The sequence below is a fragment of the Nomascus leucogenys genome, chromosome 10 (genome assembly GCF_006542625.1).
Source record: "Nomascus leucogenys isolate Asia chromosome 10, Asia_NLE_v1, whole genome shotgun sequence".
In the NCBI taxonomy this organism is placed as follows: domain Eukaryota; kingdom Metazoa; phylum Chordata; class Mammalia; order Primates; family Hylobatidae; genus Nomascus; species Nomascus leucogenys.
Window position 1 is genome coordinate 60,009,517 of NC_044390.1, and position 18,490 is coordinate 60,028,006.

At 52.8% G+C, this 18,490-nt stretch overlaps 1 protein-coding gene across 17 annotated transcripts in view; it reads right to left on the reverse strand.

Annotated features, from left to right (window-relative positions):
• Positions 1-7,952: 7,952 nt before the first annotated feature.
• SMARCA4 (SWI/SNF related, matrix associated, actin dependent regulator of chromatin, subfamily a, member 4) overlaps positions 7,953-18,490 on the reverse strand; it is a 100,381-nt gene continuing 89,843 nt past the window's right edge. For 14 of the 17 annotated variants that reach the window (XM_030820843.1, XM_030820841.1, XM_030820838.1 and 11 more), the window contains 5 exons: positions 12,097-12,205; positions 11,571-11,672; positions 10,569-10,701; positions 10,267-10,409; positions 7,953-8,446 (listed from right to left, as the gene is read on the reverse strand). In XM_030820843.1, coding sequence (XP_030676703.1) covers positions 8,414-8,446; positions 10,267-10,409; positions 10,569-10,701; positions 11,571-11,672; positions 12,097-12,205 — 520 coding nt within the window. In that variant the 3' untranslated portion in view covers positions 7,953-8,413. The remainder of the gene's footprint in view (positions 8,447-10,266; positions 10,410-10,568; positions 10,702-11,570; positions 11,673-12,096; positions 12,206-18,490) is intronic. The other 3 variants (XM_030820842.1, XM_030820835.1, XM_030820845.1) reach the window with 2 other exon arrangements.

The following is an 18,490-nucleotide window of genomic DNA, read 5'->3' on the forward strand; positions in this document are numbered from 1 at the left end:
TCAAGCGATCCTCCTACCTCAGCATCCCAAAGTGCTAGTATTACACGTGTGAGCCACTATGACCCGCCCCAAGTGCTTCCTGCCCCAGATTACCAAAGAAGGCAAGAAGGGGCAGGAACTGATGTCTGAGGGCTCTGAGGCAGATTCGCCACATGACGGGTTGCAACAACAGGCCCCTGCGCATGCCAGTGTCTACAAGTATGTGGTGTAGAATTTTAGCTGAGGCTTAGAGAAGGCTGGGCAGGTGCCAGGCTCAGCTGACCAGGCCACTTTGTGCATTGAGGAACTGCAAGAGTTTAGAACCCTCTGGCCACATGGAGCACAGCGTGGGTGGAAGCAGAGAAACCAAGGAGTTGACCATGCTGGTCTAGGCCAGCCATGAGGCTGAGGCTGGTGCAGGTGAAGGTCAAGGGTGGAGAGACAGGTGATGGGTTGAGGGGATATTTACGAAGGAGAATGAGTGGGTGAGGGGGGATTGGCTGGTGTGGCCTGATGGAAAGGGATGGCAGCTGACATGGACTCCCTGTAGGCCAGTGGCCACTTGTGAGGTGGGGACACAGAAGCAGAATCAGACATGGGTGGATGGGGAGGAGCTGGGCTCTGGACACCTCATTCATATTAACGCTCCAGCAGGTAAGAACTGTCTCTTTTTTTTTTTGAGTCAGAGTCTTGCTGTGTCGCGCAGGCTGGAGTGCAGTGGCATGACCTTGGCTTATTGCAACCTCCACCTCCCAGGTTCAAGCGATTCTCCTGGCTCAGCCTCCTGAGTTGCTGGGATTACAGGCATGCGCCACCATGCCCGGCTAATTTTTGTATTTTTAGTAGAGATGGGGGTTTCACCATGTTGGCCAGGCTGGTCTCGAACTTCTTGCCTCAAGTGATCTGCCCACCTTGGCCTCCCAAAGTGCTGACATTATAGGCTTGAGCCACAAGCCATAACCAAGAACTGTCTTATTTCAGTAGAAATCTTTGAGACCATGACAGAAACTAGAATCCAAGTGTGCTGTTGACCAAAACATTGGTGAGGAATCAAGAAGAGGTTCTGGCCAGGCACAGTGGCTCGCACCCTGTAATCCCAGCAATTTAGGAGACTGAAGTGGGAGGATCCCTTGAGCTCAGGAGTTCAAGATCAGCCTGGACAAGACAGTGAGACCCTGTCTCTATTCAAACATACAGAAACTGGGCCAGTACTTTGGGACGCTGAGGCGGGCAGATCACTTGAGGTCAGGAGGTCAAGACCAGCCTGGCCAACATGGCAAAACCCCGTCTCTATTAAAAATACAAAAAATTAGCTGGGCATGGTGGCATGTGCCTGTAATCCCAGCTACATGGGAGGCTGAGGCAGGAAAATCACTTGAGCCTGAGGCAGAGGTTGCAGTGAGCCAAGATTACACCACTGCGCTCAGCCTGGGTGACTGAGCAAGACTCCACCTCAAAAAAAAAAAAAAAAAAAAAAAAAAAAAGAAGAAAAGAAGGGATCTGCCCACCTCGGCCTCCTAAAGTGCTAGGATTACAGGCATGAGCCACTGCACCTGGCCCAAAAAGTGGCTCTTAAAATGGTCAGGCAGCCGGGTGTGGTGGCTCATGCCTGTAATCCCAGCACTTTGGGAAGCCGCGGTGGGTGGCACCAGGTCAGGAGTTTGAGACCAGCCTGGCCAACATGGAAAAGCCCCGCCTCTACTAAAAATACAAAAATTAGCTGGGCGTGGTGGCGGGTGCCTATAACCCCAGCTACTTGGGAGGCTGAGGCAGGAGAATCACTTGATCCTGGGGGGAAGAAGTTGCAAGTGAGCTGAGATTGCATCACTTCATTCCAGCCTGGGCAAAAGAGCAAAACTCTGTCTCAAAAATATATATATACAAAAATAAAAAATTATAAAATAATAAAATGACCTCACCAGCTTGGGGAATCTCTTTTTTTTTTTTTTTTTTTTTGAGACGGAGTCTCACTCTGTCGCCCAGGCTGGAGTGCAGTGGCGCAATCTCAGCTCACTGCAAGCTCCGCCTCCTGGGTTCACGCCATTCTCCTGCCTCAGCCTCTCCGAGTAGCTGGGACTACAGGCGCCCGTCACCACGCCCAGCTAATTTTTTGTATTTTTAGTAGAGACGGGGTTTCACCGTGGTCTCGATCTCCTGACCTCGTGATCCGCCCGCCTCGGCCTCCCAAAGTGCTGGGATTACAAGCATGAGCCACCGTGCCCGGCTAGTTTGGGGAATCTCTTAACGCCACCCTTCCCTCCCCCACTGCCAAGGGTAACAGCAGCAGTTCAGGCTGTTATGTGTTTGGGTTGTGTCCTGACAAAGCTTTCTCTAAATGTGATGTACAAGTGACATGGTCCAGAACACATATCGAAGATCCACTGTGTCCAAAATGGCATCTTGCTGGACATTTGCTTCACTGTGCAGCCTGCTGTTCTATCCTCAACAATGTTCTCAAGATCTTTCCATGTTTAATTAGATCCCTGTCATTTAAAAAATTATTTTATGATGTTCCAGTACTGTTGCTGCCTAACTGCTTAGTGGCTTAAAACAATGTGTTTATGAGCTCTCATGGTTTCTATGGGTCAGGAATGTGTGAAGGGCTCAGCTCGGTGGTATGGGCTCAGGGTCTCTGATGCAGCTGGTAACAGCTGAGGACTAGGACTGGGGCAGCCATTGCTTTCTCTTCCCATGGTCTTGGTGGACTTATAGCATGGGCTTGGTTGGGCTTCCTCACAAAATGGCAGGCTCCAGGAAGTCAGGCTGTTATATGGCAGCTGGTGATTCAAGAGTGTGTGAGCAAGCAAGGCGGAAGCTGTGCTTTCTATGACCTACTCTTAGTAGTTACATGATGTCACTTCCACTGAACTGTTGGTTACCAGTGAGTGCCAAGTCCACCCAAACTCCAGGAAAGGAAAAGGAGACTTCATGACTTGATGGAAGCAAGACTCTAGGAGAGGCCGGGCGTGGTGGCTCACGCCTGTAATCCCAGCACTTTGGGAGGATGGGGCAGGTGGATCACCTGAGGTCAGGAGTTTGAGACCAGCCTGGCCAACATGGCAAAACCACGTCTCTACTGAAAATACAAAAATTAGCTGGGCGTGGATGCACACCTGTTGTCCCAGCTACTTGGGAGGCTATGGTGCCTCTGTACTCCAGCTGCGCGACAGGGCGAGACTCTGTCTCAAAAGAAAACAAAAAGACTCTAGGAGAGCCAGTCTAGATGGCTGGATGGGAAAGCGCGTGACCTCCTGCCACATATGATGTCCCATATTATTCTTCCTACCCCCTCCTAATCCAGGCCATGTCAGGTCCCATCATGCCCTGACCATCCGGCGTTTCAGCTTTAAGGTCCTGCTCACTTGTGTCTTGTGGAAGCCTCTCCTGACTCCTGGGGACACACTGACCTGCCCGCCATTGCTTAGTCCACCACCTGGTTCCAGGGGCCATTTCAAACTTCAAGTCTCAGGGTCCTTGCTCCAGACCCCAGAGCAGGTGGCAGCCCCTGAGGAGTCTCATGCCTCCCAAACCCGAGCTCAGATCTGTGTAGCCTTAGGCCAGTGGCTCAACCTCCCCGAGTTCCACTTGTGTCATCTGGGAAACGGGAATGAAGTACCCCAGCCCTTGGGGTTGTTGGGAGAAGGGCACTGGCCAGTGGGACTGAGAGACGAAAGGCCTGTGAGAGGGGCAGGTGCGAAGAGCAAAGGTCAGGAAGGGCGGCAGCCAGCCAGCCAGCAGCTGTCACCAGGTTACATGGGTGGAGGCCCCAGGCTTGGGGCCACTGCCACATGGGGACCAAGCTGGTTCCAGGCCCTCAGGCCAAAGCCGATGTCTGAGACCTGAGTCAGATGGGCCTGCAGCCCGGACCACTCATCTGCACCACAGCTAACATGTCCCCGTGTCCCCATGACATGGGTTTGGCACAGGTGAACACTCAAAGTTATTTCTGTAGGCTCCCCTCATTTTTTTTCTTAAAAATTTTTTTCCTTAAAAAAATTTTTTTTTCTTTTTTTTGAGACAGGGTCTTACTTTGTCTCCCAGGCTGGAGTGCGGTGGTGGGATCACAGCTCACTGCAACCTCGAACTCCTGGGCTCAAGTGATCCTCCTGCCTCAGCCTCCCAAGTAGCTGAGACTACAGATGTGCACCACTGTGCCTGGCTAATTTAATTTTTTTACTTTTGTTGAGATGTGGGGGTCTCTATGTTGTCTAGGATAGTCTCAAACTCCTGGCCTCAAGCAATCTTCACAATCTTCCTGTCTCAGCCTCCCAAAGTGCTGGGATTATGGATATGAGCCAACATGCCCAGACTAAGGGACTTATTTTTAAATTGGCCTCATCCTGAAAACCATGAAATCATAGGTTTGGTGAGTTGGTTTCCCATAAACGTTAAAATAAATACTGGCTGGGAGTGGTGGCTCACACCTGTAATCCCAGCACTGTGGGAGGCCAATGTGGGCAGACTGCTTGAGCTCAGGGGTTTGAGACCAGCCTGGGCAACATGGTAAAATCCTGTCTCTACTCAAAATACAATAAAATTAGCCAGATATGGTGGTGCATGCCTGTAATCCCAGCTACTGAAAAGGCTGAGGTGGCAGAATTGCTTGAGCCCAGGAGGCGGAGGTTGCAGTGAGATCGTGTCACTATACTCCAGCCTGGGCGACAGAGAAAGACCCTGTCTCAAAAATAAATAAATAAATAAATAATAAATTCTAATCTATTAAAATAAAGCCAAAGCTATTGAAACAAACGAAATGTGGATTTTCCCAAATGCTGGAGTCAGGATCTTGGCAAATCCTCTCCCTAAAAGCAACAATAAAGCTAAAAGGAAATTGTCCAGAGCAACCGTCCCAGGACTGTGAAGATCTTGGCCAAAGGCGTTCACCCAGTGAGGAAGTGTTTATTCCAGAAAAACCACTGAGTGGCAGGGAAGAGCAGCGGGAGGTGATTTTTGCCTGGGGCTGCTCCTGGCCTGGGCCCCCAGCTCCAGCCAGGCCATGAAAATCAGCGGCCTCACTGCTGGAGGGCCTCACTGCTGGAGGGCCTCACTGCTGGAAGCTGCAGGGATCTCGGTGTGGAGTGAACCGGGAGGAGAGGGCCAAGGTCATCAGCTGGCCTAAGGATGAGACCCCAATTGGGCAACAGATTGGTAAACTAGCCAGAAATGGAAAAGGAGGTCCAGAGACAGAGACTGCCCCAGCTGGCCCCAGGTATCCCTAGGGGTTTGGGAGGCCACGCGCAAGCGCAAGACATCACATATGCCCTGGAGAGAGCCTGATGCACATCTCCCTGCCCAAGAGAGCTGAAGTGTGTGCCCTGATAGGAACCACAGGCAGAAAGCAAAGGTAGGGCCAGCCTGCAGACTGCCCGGGCAGAGGCGCTGACTCAGCATTTGGGCACAAGTTCTGACCAACCACCGACTGACGTCTCAGCTTGGCTGACCCAGGGGTGACTCCTTCTAAATAAAAATGAGAATTGGGCCAGGCGCGGTGGCTCACGCCTGTAATCACAGCATTTTGGGAGGCAGAGGCGGGCAGATCACTTGAGCCCAGGAGTTCAAGACCACCATGGGCAACATGGAGAAACCCTGACTCTACCAAAAAAAAAAAAATTAGCTGGGTGCGGTGGCACAAGCCTGTAGTTCCGGCTACTCAAGAGGCTGAGGTGGGAGGATGGCTTGAGCCCAGGAGGCTGTAGTGAGCTGAGATTGCACCACTGCAGTCCAGCATCAGTGACGGCACAAGACCTTGTCTCCGAGGGGAAACATAAAAGAAAGAAAGAAAAGAAAAACAAGAATTAAGAACAAAACAAGGCCAGGCACAGTAGCTCACGCCTGTAATCCCAGCACTTTGGGAGGCCAAGGTGGGCAGATCACCTGAGGTCAGGAGTTCGAGACCAGCCTGGCCAACATGGTAAAACCCCATCTTTACTAAAAATACAAAAATTAGCTGGGCGTGGGGGTGGGTGCCTGTAATCCCAGCTACTCCAGAGGCTGAGGCAGGGGAATCGCTTGAACCTGGGAGGCGGAGGCTGAAATGAGTCAAGATCATGCCACTGCACTCCAGCCTGGGCGACAGTGAGAGACTCCATCTCAAAAACATAACAAAATTAAAAACAAATAAATAAAAATACAATGTCTACTTTCTGACAGTAAAAGCTTGCCAGACATGTGAAGAAACAGGAAAGTGTGACCTACGCTGAGAACAAAAAGGAGTCAACAGAACCTTTCTGTGGAGGAATGGGTCCGGATGTTGGACCCAAAGCCTTCAAAGCAGCTACTAAAAATAGGTTCAAGCTGGGCTGGGCTGGGCGGTGCATGTCTGTGGTCCCAGACACACTGGAGGCTGAAGAGGGAGGATCATCTGAGCTCTGGAAGTTGAGCTACGATCACACGACTGCACTCCAGCCTGGGCAACAGAGCAATACCCTGTCTCGATTAAAAAAAAATAGAGAGGCTGAGGCAGGAGGATCCCTTGAGCTCAGGAGTTCAGACTACCAGCCTGGGCAACAAAGCAAAACATTATCTCTGCAAAAAAACAACAAAAAAATTAGCCAAGTGTGCTGGTGTGCACCTGTGGTCCCAGCTACTTAGGGGGCTGAGGCAGGAGGATCACTTGAGCCCAGGAGGTCAAGGCTGTTGTGAACCGTGATGACACCACTGCACTCTAGCTTGGGTGACAGAGCAAGACCTTGTCTCAATTAAAAACAAAAAAGAAGGTTCAGAGAGCGAGAAGAAACCATATCTCAAGAATTAAAGCCAAGTATGACGACAATGACCCACTAATAATGGCTCTTAATGAACAGACAAAAATGGTAAGAATTCAAATTGGTTAGGCACAGTGGTTGACATCTGTAATCTCAGCACTTTGAAAGGCTGAGGCGGGTGGACTGCTTGAACCCAGGAGTTTGACACCAGCCTGGGCAACATTACAAAACCCTGTCTCCACCAAAAACAAAAACAAAAATTACCTGGCGTAGTGGCGTGCACCTGTAATCCCAGCTACTCAGGAGGCTGAGATGGGAGTATTGCTTGAGCCCAGGAAGCAGAGGTTGCAATGAGCCGAGATTGAACCACTGCACTCCAGCCAAGACTTACTGTAAAAAACTCAAAGCACGGTGGCTCATGCCTGTAATTCCGGCACTTTGGGAGGCCAAGGTGGGTGGATCACTTGAGGTCAGGAGTTTGAGACCAGCCTGGCCAACATGGTGACACCCTGCCTCTACTAAAAATACAAAAATTAGCAGCTAGGCACAGTGGCTCATGCCTGTAATCCTTGCACTTTGGGAGGCCGAGGTGGGTGGATCACCTGAGGTCAGGAGTTTGAGACCAAACTGGCCAACATGGTGACACCCATTTCTACTAAAAATACAAAAAATTAGCTGGGCGTGGTGGTGCACCCCTGTAATCCCAGCTACTCAGGAGGCTGAGGCAGCAGAATCACTTGAACCCAGGAGGCTGAGGTTGCAGTGAACCGAGATCATGCCACTGCACTCCAGCCTGGGTGCAGAGACTTCGTCTCAAAAACAAAACAAAAAAACAAAAACTCAAATTATGTTCTGGATTTGAAAGGGAGCAGGCGGCTCCATCCCTTCCCTCACTGACCACCTGGGCTCCCATTATGACCTGAGCTTCCTGCATCATGGCCCTGGGAGCTCTATGTGGCGTCTGCCCATTTCTGGGAGGGTCTCCCCAACCCAGGCTTGGCCACAGGCAGGGTATGGACGGAGCTGCCTGCTGCTTGCACTGGAGGTCTCAGCTGAACAAATGCTGGAGACCTGCAGTGGCAAAGGCCACATGTGTGACCAGACAAGTCCTCTTCCCCTGCCGGGGCCTCAGTATCCTCCTCTGTGAAACGGGCCCCATGGGTTCTGGTGCCAGGAGAAGGACAGGGACCTGGACATGAGGTGGCCCCCACCACTCCTGCTGGCAGAAACCCCGGGAGCCAGGCACAAGTCCACCTGCAGGCAAGGCTGTGCGTTTTGTTGTTGGTTTAATTTATTACTGTTTGACATCCAGTGACACTGACATACCCTCGCCGGGCCCCCGGCGAGTCTGACCTGTCCAATAAAATACAGTACGAGGAGTGGACGGTGACGCACATGCATCCACACTTAACTACAGTGACTCCAAACTGCGGCGCAACAGTACTGCCAGCAAAGGAAAAGAAAAACAGGTATCGTGTGTTCCCCAATTCGGAATTCTCTCTCTCTCTCTTTTAGACAGTTAATGCTGTTACAAATGCTACTGATGCCAGGACAGGGCCAGTCACAAACAGTCCTACAGCTTCTCTGCTGTATAAATATGGAAGATTCTTTTGTTTATACAGTTTTACTCCAAGTCTGAAACTACGTCTGCTGCTACCCGTTACTGCTAAGGCCTATGCCGTCTCGGCTCTGGAACGAGGGGCTTGGGGTCGAGACTGGAATGTCGGAGCTCAGTCTTCTTCGCTGCCACTTCCTGAGCGGTCCTGGAGAGGGGACAGGAGGAGAGAGTGTGCGTTGGCCACCCCTGCCAGGGCACCTTACCAAGGACCTGCCAAGCTTTAAATAAACTTGCTCAAGAAAACACTGATGCGGGCCGGGCGCAGTGGCTCACGCCTGTAATCCCAGCACTCTGGGAGGCCAAGGCGGGCGGATCAGGAGGTCAGGAGATCGAGACCATCCTGGCTAACACGGTGAAACCCCGTCTCTACTAAAAATACAAAAAATTAGCCGGGCACAGTGGCGGGCGCCTGTAGTCCCAGCTACTCGGGAGGTTGAGGCAGGAGAATGGCGCGAACCCGGGAGGCGGAGCTTGCAGTGAGCCAAGATCGCGCCACTGCACTCCAGACTGGGCGACAGAGGGAGACTCCATCTCGAAGAAAAAAAAGAAAACACTGATGCCAGCAACAGAAGCCACTGCAGCCATAGCCACACCCAAACTTCATGTTTCTCTATAGGACCAGTCCCTGTGACCACACTCAGCCCTCTCAGGACCCTCGAGGCTCCACGTGCCTTCCCTGCTCTGTCCCATATCACCTGCCTGGCCCTTGGCCCCTGACCTACAGCTTCCAAACCATCTTGGTTCTTCCTGACTGTGAAGGATCTTTGCTCTTTCATATATATATATGATATATATATATGATTATGTATATCATACGTATGATATATATCATATGATATATGATATATCATTATATATTATATCATATATGATATACATCATATATAATATATCATATATATGATATAATATATTATATATGATAAATATATTATATCATATATATGATATATAATATATATATCATATATATATATTGCTCTGTTGCCCAGGCTGGAGGGCAGTGGTGCTATCACGGCTCACTGCAGCCTCGACCTCCCAGGCTCGAGTGAGCCTCCTGCCTCAGTTTCCCAAAGTGCTGGGATTACAGGTGTGAGCCACTGGACCTGGCCTCATAAAACCTTTTTAAACAGCCTGGCATGGGTCATAAAACACCCTGCTCTGGATTGGGCAAGAGAGACAGCATCACAGCCCAGACCCTCCTGCCTGACACAGGGGCCTCCCCTCCCCATGAGGACTTCATGAATGTCCTCAAAGGTCACGTGCCTCTTTTGTCAGACTAATTCCCAGGCACTGAAATTTGCTGCTTCTGTGATGACAAAATGGCATTCACTGGGCTTCAGCGGGAGCCAGGCCCTGAGTGGGGGCAGCCCCCTAATCCCTGCAGCCTCCTTGCTTTGCAAAAGAGGAAACTGAAGCTTGAGAAGCAAAGTGACCTGCCAGGTCCCACAGCCAGGAAGGGCCAGAGACAGAGGTGAAGATTATTTAAAGCCAGCAAGTGGATCTTCTCAGGCTCCCCATTGCCCCCCAAAAACTATCCACTGTGGGCTTGGTGTTTCTGCCCATTCTCTATGCCACTAAGGAGACAGGGCACTGTCTGGTGGGTCCCCAATCCTAGCACCTCCCACCCGACCCTGATCAAGCCCTGGCCTGCACGGCCTCAGCCCAGGAGCCCTGGTGCCCTGGGACCGCCTGCTGCCTGTTCTGAGATCTCACATGTCCCCCAGTCCCCAGACATCCACGGGTACTGCGAGCTGGTTCCAGGCTCACACAGGCTTGGCTCTGAGTGGCAGCCCTGCCACATACTGGCTGTGTGACCTGGGGTCAGCCATGGCAGGTCAAGCCTCAGTTTTCCCACCTGCAGCGTTGGGGAGTGGGAGCACTGCCCCATAGGGCTGTCCCATCAGGGCCCTGGGATGCCTCCTGCCACACGTCAGCCCTGCCTGCTCGGGGGCCCGGCCTCACCTCCTCTTGTTCCTCCTCACTGTCGTCGTCACTCACGACCGGCTTGGCTCGGGACCCTCGGCTCGGCCGCCGCCGGCCGCCCTTCAGCCGGTCCTGTGCCTTCTCCTTTCGGCCAAGCTTGATCTTCACTTTGACGGACCGAGCTGGAGGGGACCCGGAGGGAACGACAGCCTTGAGCTCTGGGAATGCAGCACCCCCACAGCAAGGGGAGTCTGGGAGCCTGGAGGGCTGTGAAAAGCTGGGGCCTTGGGGGCTCTCGGGCCAGCGTGAACCCCGGCATCCTGAACCCCCCCAGGACTCACATTCAGATTCGGAGCCTTCCTCCTCGCCCTCTTCCTCCTCCTCACTCTCCTCGCCTTCACTGTCATCCTCCTTCTCGATTTTCTGCCGCACGCTGGTGAAGACTGACTGCAAGACGATGGAGTCTTCATAGATCTGGGAAGAGACACCAGGGGCTTGAGTGGACGGGCCCGACTGGAGGGCTGCCTGCCTGGCCCTGGCCCCAGCCCCAGCCCCAGCTCTGTGTTGCCCCTGGACAGCTGATGAGTGGCCAATGGGAGCCTCAGTGGGTCGGGGCTTCAGCCCACCCAGGGTGGAAGGCCCTCTCCATAACCTTCCTCCACAGGGGCTCCAGAGAGCATCAGACTTCTGAAATGCTCCAGGGTGAAAGGTCAGGCACACTGGTTTGGGAATGGCTGCAGGTGCCTCCCTCCTTCTGTAGAATCTCTGAGGTCTGCAATAACATTGGAAGTGCATGCCCCTTGTTGAAGCCAGCATCTTTTCTTTCCCAAACTCATCAAAGTCAAGTCTTTTTTCTGAGAGGCATCAATCCCAAACACACTTAAGAAAGTTTGCCAAGTTGAGGCTGTGTATGTGTCAATTCTATCACAGGAAAGAACAAACCCATAGGATTCCTTTGAAGACAGTGTGCCCCAGGGAATTTAAAATAAAATTCCAACAGACAGAGGACTCTGAGTCTATTTCTTCTGTTGTGCCTATCTTTATTTTCTTCGGTAAATACATACTGCTTTTGTAATTGCTAAAATATCCCAAGTTGGAAATTTTAAATTTTTTTTTTTTTTTTAAAGACAGGGTCTTGTTATGTTGCCCAGGCTGGTCTTAAACTCCTGGCCTCAAGTGATCCTCCCGCCTTGGCCTCCCAAAGTGCTGGGATTACAGGCACAAACCACCACAGCTAGCAGGACTTGTTTTTAACCCATCAATTCAGAAGGGAAGGAGAGGCGGGTTGGTTCAAAGCCCAGCTGTGGAAGTGGCCCATCCCCAACCCCCAGCGGTGCCCTCACCAGGGAGCCCTCCAGGTTGAAGGTCTGTGCGTTCTGGCACAGCAGCATGACGTCCTTCTCTAGGTCGTTGAGGCTGCGGTACTTGTGGTTGCGGATGCGCTCCTGCAATGGACAGGAGGAGCAGGTCTTACCTCAGGACCCCGCCTCGCCTGCCCGCAGGCCTGGCTGTGTGCTGGGGACCCCACGGGCTAGGATTCCTCGTGCCTACGAGGATGTGGCTGAAGCCCCAGCGTCGGTAACCTGGATCACTGGGCATGGGAACTGCATGACTGAGGCCCAGCACTAAGTGAGCGGGACCTTGAAGGAACACCCAACACTGACTGCCCACTGACATCCCTCAGGACACCCCCAACCCTTACAAGGAACCCCAAAAGCCCACGACCAGGTCCCTAACCAGGTAGCCCAAGGCACCGCCCAGGTGGTTTCCGGTCATTCTGCCCACACACCACAGCTCTCAGATGGGGGTGCCCCTGGGTCACACTCCCCTCTGGGCAGATGCGGGGCACATGCACAACGTCAGGGTTACCTTTATCTTCTTGAAGTCCACGGGCTTGCGGATGAGCTCGTAGTACTCGGGCAGCTCCTTTCGCGAGGGCAGCTGGATGAAGACCTCGCTGAGCTGACGTCCACTGCTGCTGCAAGGCAGAACCGGCGGGTGTCATCCCCGAGCCCGCCCACCCGGGAGCCCCCACCCCACCTCAACAGGTTCCCACATTGTTTGAGGATGAGAAATTCAAACTCGGCTCAGGAGCTATTTCTTGCACATGTGCATTTTTTTTTTTTGAAACAGAGTTTCGCTCTTGTTGCCCAGGCTGGAGTGCAATGGCGTGATCTCGGCTCACTGCAACCTCCACCTTCCAGGTTCAGGAGATTCTCCTGCTTCAGCCTTTGGAGTCACTGGGATTACAGTGCACTTTTCGGTGCACTGGCGTGCACCACCATGCCAGGCTAATTTTGTATTTTTAGTAGAGACAGGGTTTCTCCATGTTGGTCAGATTGGTCTCAAACTTTAGCATGAAGCTAAAGATGTGCTCCTGTCAGTCCTTCCCCCAGGGGTGATCTTGGGCCGAGCTTGGCTGCTTCTTCAAGCTGATGATGCAGAAACACACAGGGGAGCCCCCACGCCTGGCCTGGCCTCCTACCTCCTCGCTATCCCTGCTGCCGAGTGCAGCAGCAGGTCCTGAGGTGGGCACACACCAGCCATGCCCAGTTCCCGCTGCTGGGCATCTGGGCTGTGCCCAGGGTTGGACACCAGGAAGCAAGTGTCTGTGGACACTCAGGAACAAGTGTTTAGTTTGCAGTTCTCCTGGGAATTTATCTGGGAGAAGATACTCTGGGTCACAGGGTGGGGAAACGCTCTACTTGGGAGATACTAAGCCAGCGTGAGTGATGCTTGTCCTTGCAGCCATTTAACAATGCGGCCCTAAACACATTTCCTTGTTGTGCAGAGAAGCCAAGTACTGTTTCACAGGCTCTTCCAAGCAGCGCCTGTTCCCATCTTTGGCCCATTTCCTTCCCTTGGGAGTCCTTTGTTGGATGCATTACTGCAAACATCTGCTGCAGTCTAGGAACTGTCTGCTTCTTTTCTCTCTTTTTACAGACATGGTCTTATTCTGTTGCCCAGGCTGGAGTGCAGTGGAGCCATCCTAGCTCACTGCAGCCTCCAACTCCTGGGCTCATGAGATCCTACTGCTTCAGCCTCCCAAGCAGCTAGGACTACAGGCACACGCCACAACACCTGGCTAATTTTAAAAATATTTTGTAGAGATGGGGTCTCACTAGGTTGCCCAGGCTGGTCTCAAACTCCTGGGCTCAAGGGATCCTCCCACATCAGCCTCCCAAAGCACTGGAATTACAGGTGTGAGTCACTGCGCTCAGCTCAGTGTAAATATTTGACGCTTGCTGGACCTGCCTCTGTTGCAACTGCTCAGTTCTGCCACCGTTCCATGAAGGGAACCAGACAATGAAGAAATCGGTGGGCTTTGGCTGCATTCCAACAAAACTTCATTTATCAACAGTGAGATTTGAATTTCTTTCTTTCTTTTTTTTTTTTTTTTTGAGACAGTCTCACTCTATCACCCAGGCTGGAGTGCAGTGGTGTGATCTTGGCTCACTGCAACCTCCACCTCCCGAGTAGCTGGGATTACAGGACCCCACCACCATGCCCGGCTAATTTTTGTATTTTGAGTAGAAACAGGGTTTTGCCACGTTGGCCAGGCTGGTCTGGAACTCTTAAGTTCCAGCGATCCACCAGCCTCGGCCTCCCAAAGTGCTGGGATTATAGGCGTGAGCCTAGGTTCCATTTTTTGGAACTCCTGACCTCAGGTGATCCGCTCACCTCAGCCTCCCAAAGTGCTGGGATTACAGGCATGAGCCACCATGCTCAGCCTCCAAGTTCAGTTTTTAAGAAACCCTGATCTCCCTCCCCACCAAGAACCCAAGTTTGGAAACCACTTAGTTTGATGCCCTAGATCTGGAAGCAAGAACCTGAGCATGGCAAGAGGCAGACACCAGATGAGAACCCAGGTGTGGCTCCTGTCTCACGTGCCTGTGCTGGCTGCCCCAACACTGCAAGGCGGGGACTGGCCTTTTACACGACGAAATGAGAGCACTGTGACAAAAGGTATTATACATGGCACCACCCAGAGCATTTCTCAGTACCAGGGGAAGATGAAAAGGAAAGGCAAGCCCCGGCTCTCCTATGCCGCAGGCAGGGGCAGTCAGTCCTGAGAGTGCGGGGAGGCCCACAGCTGCTTTCTGCAGGGCTGGGGGAGGGCGGCTTGAGAAGCGTTCGCTCTTTTCTGAATTCATCACTGTTAGTGTCCCTGTTGTCACCACAGCAGGTCCTGGAATCCTGAGGGGCTCTGAGTCAGAAAATGCCTCAAGTCCTTTCTGAAGAGGCAGAAATCACAGGATCCTGACATTGGGAAGTGAGCAGGCAGGGGCGCCCTCTGGGCTACCAGGATGAAAGGGTGGGTGTTCGTAAGGGCTGTTGGCTCAGAGAATGTGCTGCTAAGTACGGCCAGGTGGAGGAAGGAGGGTGTGGACCCTCCTTCACACCCTCTGGAGCCCCACATGCCAGCCTCTCTTCCTGCTGCTTTTTCTTTTGAGACAGGGTCTCACTGTGTTGCCCAGGCTGGAGTGCAGCGGTGCCTCCAACCCCTGGGCTCAAGTGATCTTCCCGCATTGGCCTCCTGAGTAGCTGGGACTACAGGTGGATATCACACCTGGTTCACCTTTCTATTCTTTGATCTAGCTATTTCCTGACTTTATTTTAAATTTGCCTATTGTTGATGTTTCACAGTCACTCAATCTTGTCTCCTGACAGTATTTCTTTTTTTACTTTCCTTTTTTTTAAGCTGCTTTGAATCTTCCACTTCATCCCTCCTGTCTACGATCATCTATTTTTATTTATTTATTTACTTACTTATTTATTTTTGAGATGGAGTCTCGCTCTGTTGCCCAGGCTGGAGTACAGTCGCACGAGCTCGGCTCACTGCAACCTCTGCTTCCCGGGTTCAAGCGATTCTCCTGCCTCAGCCTCCCTCGTAGCTGGGATTACAGGCCAAGTGTCACCACGCTCGGCTAATTTTTATACTTTTAGTAGAGACGGGGTTTCACCATCTTGGCCAGGCTGGTCTTGAACTCTTGACCTCGTGATCCACTTGCCTCAGCCTCCCAAAGTGCTGGGATTACAGGCCTGAGTCACAGCACCCGGCCTCATCTGCTATTCTAATAAACATTTCTGGCCGGACATGGTGGCTCATGCCTGTAATCCCAGCACTTTGGGAGGCCGAGGCGGGTGGATCACGAGGTCAAGAGATCGAGACCATCCTAGCCAATGTGGTGAAACCCCATCTCTACTAAAAATACAAAAATTAGCTGGGCGTGGTGGTGCATGCCTGTAATCCCAGCTACTCGGGAGGCTGAAGCAGGAGAATCGCTTGAACCCGGGAGGCAGAATTTGCAGTGAGCTGAGATCAGGACACTGCACTCCAGTCTGGCAACAGAGTGAGACTCTGTCTCAAAAAAAAAAAAAAAAAAAAAAAGGAAACGTTTCCCCACTGTGTTCTCTCGGATGACTGCGGCACAGGCTCACTGAAAGGAAGGGCCTCCTCAAGGCAGGGGGCTGCGCCGAGCTCCAAGGGAGGCCGGGGCAGGAGGGAAAGGCACCAGCGGCTCCCCCAGGCCTCCTGCTGCCAACTCCACACACCTGCACCTGTCTCTAATTGTCCTGTCCTAAGCTTTTCTTAAACACGCCATTCTAGTTTTCAGACTCATTCTTCTAAACCAATTGCCTTGTTTATTTGTGTTGTGTAAAGGTCTCTATCACTGAGGGGGAGACCTGGGGGTACGGCCGGACTCACAGAGAACGGGGAGCTTCTTCCAGCAAATCCTGGGGCAGGCGCAGAACCCCAGCGCAGCTCCACAGGGAGCCCGACCGCAGGCTCCATTCATGACTTTTGGGCCCCCTGAGCCCTCTGCCATGGTTATGTTGGACCCAGCGCCCTGCACCTAGCCTATGCCCGTAAGTGGGCATGCCTGGGGCTCACCTGCTCAGTGCCCTCATCCAGCCAGTGCCTGCACAGCACCAGGATCCGGGCTATATGCCAAGCAGACCATAGACCTGGAACCGCAGGCCAAGGGCCAGAGAGCCCTGAGGAGCCCCCTGTCCCCAAGGAATGGCTCCCACTCCTGCCCAGTCTCCACCTGCACCCTTCCCTCAGGGGCCCTGCTCTGGGGGCTTGGAGGAGTGTGGCAAACACTTTCAAGCCCTGGGATGACCTCTCCTGCAGAATGTTTCAGGCAGGCCGACAACCTGTTTCATTGCTTTTCTTGCACAAGGTACAACCACTAAATTCTGAAGAGCCAGGAGGGACAGTGCTTGTGGAAAGGCAAGGAAACAGTACAGACAGGCCTTCAGCAGTAGCAGCCAGCCCCTGCCAGACCCAGGCCAAAGCTGTCACCACGAATTGGCAAGGCAGCAGCCCAGGCCCTGGGCTGGGGACCATCGTCCCCTCCCACAGTGCATACGGTGCTGGCCTCTGGGCTGTGTGCCTGGCCACGTTATTTCAGTCAGGCCCCTGTGCTGCAGACGTGGAGACTGAGGCACAGAGACAGGTGTGGAGCGCAGATCTTCACTGCATTCAAGTCCTTCCTACAGTAACCACAGGGCTGCTGCCTCCAGGCAGTGCGGAGTGGGAATGGAACCCAGAGGGCCGGCCCGGTGGGGCCAGAGCTCTTGTGAGGCTTAGCTGCAGCAGCCTGGACCCGCCACCGTCTTTCCGAGCTGCCTGAGCATAGTCTGCAGCCACTGTGCCCCTCTAGCCCTGAAGCTGTGCACGTGTCTCCTGACCTCAGCACAAGCATCAAGTTCAAGTTCAACACCACTGTCTACCACATAGTCTTTTTTTTTTTTGAGAGGTAGTCTCACCGTCACCCAGGCTGGAGTGCAGTGGTGCCATCTTGGCTCACCAAAACCTCCACCTCCTGGGTTCAAGCGATTCTCCTGCCTCAGCCTCTCGGGTAGCTGGGATCACAGGCGTGTGCCACCATGCCTGGCTAATTTTTGCATTTTAATAGAGACGGGGTTTTGCCACGTTGGCCAAGCTGTTCTCAAACTTCTGAGCTCAAGTGATCAGCCCGGCTTGGCCTCCCAAAGTGCTGGGATTACAGACGTGAGTGACTGAGCCCGGCCCGAATGGTCTTTATTGTAGCAGCATCTCTGCCCTATCACTGTCACAGGCAGGCTGGTGGCTGGTGGGCTGGTCTTCAGCAGGCTCCTGGCTGAGCCCACGTGGACCAGCAGATGCCCTTCTCTGAGCCCTTACCAAGTACACCAAGGGGGTGCCCCCTGACACACATGCGGCCTTGACACTTGGACACAGTGCCCCAAATGCCTCAGCCACCAGCTTCCGACTGCTATAAAGAACCCAGGGAGGGAGGCAGAGGTTGCAGTGAGCCAAGACTGTGCCACTGCACTCCAGCCTGGGCTACAGAGCAAGACTCTGTCTCAGAAAAAAAAAAAAGAACCCAGGGAAGAAGGTATCAACTGGCAGTGCACAGCCCCACAAGCCCGAACCTGACCCAGAGCCACAGAGAACGTTTCTGCATGTTCTGATTTCAAAGTAAAATCTCCTACATGCAACTTAATTTCTTCATTCTGGTTTCGATTTCTGGCAGGTTCCTCAATGTGGTTTGAGATTTCAAACCACCAAGGAGAAACACCCTTGGCTGAGGGCAGGTGTGTGGCCCAGGGCCCCTGTGAGGCCCCTGGTGCTGGCGCAGCCCCACTCAAGCCCCTAGACTCCCTCCAGCCTCTGCATGCACTGTGTCCTCTCTGCCTGGGACATTTGTCCCTCTCCTCCCAGTGGACACTGCTCACGCTTCCTGTTCTGCTTATGTGGCCCTTCCCACTGGAGCCACCACAAGCCCCTGGACAGCAGAGGCCAGCACTGCCCGCAAGGTACCACAGAACACTCCAGCTTGTTCCCACTGTGGCCCCTGAGCAGGAGGGGCATGTCACTGCACTCTGTGTACACAATGTAAAGGACCGTGGCTGTGACAGCTGGCAGTGCCACACTCCGGGGCCTTGGGAGGAGAGGCCTTGTGGCTGTGAATCTGAGTGCAGAGGAACAGAGTAAAAGCTTCCCAGGCAAGATAACTGTACACGTATGATGAGGTCAACACAGAGGTCACATCAAACACGATTCTGCTGGAATAAAACACAAACTAGGGGGCTGCAATTCTCTCCAACGATCAAAAGCAATATTCGAAGATTCCACCTGACAGTAAGGGCGTCCCTGCCTCTCCAAAAGGGTCTGGCCCCAACACAGCAGCAGGTGCCCAGCCGAACCACTTCTGTCCTCAGGTGTCGCCACCTAGATGGACCATGTGGCTCCCACCTGCAGTCATGGGCA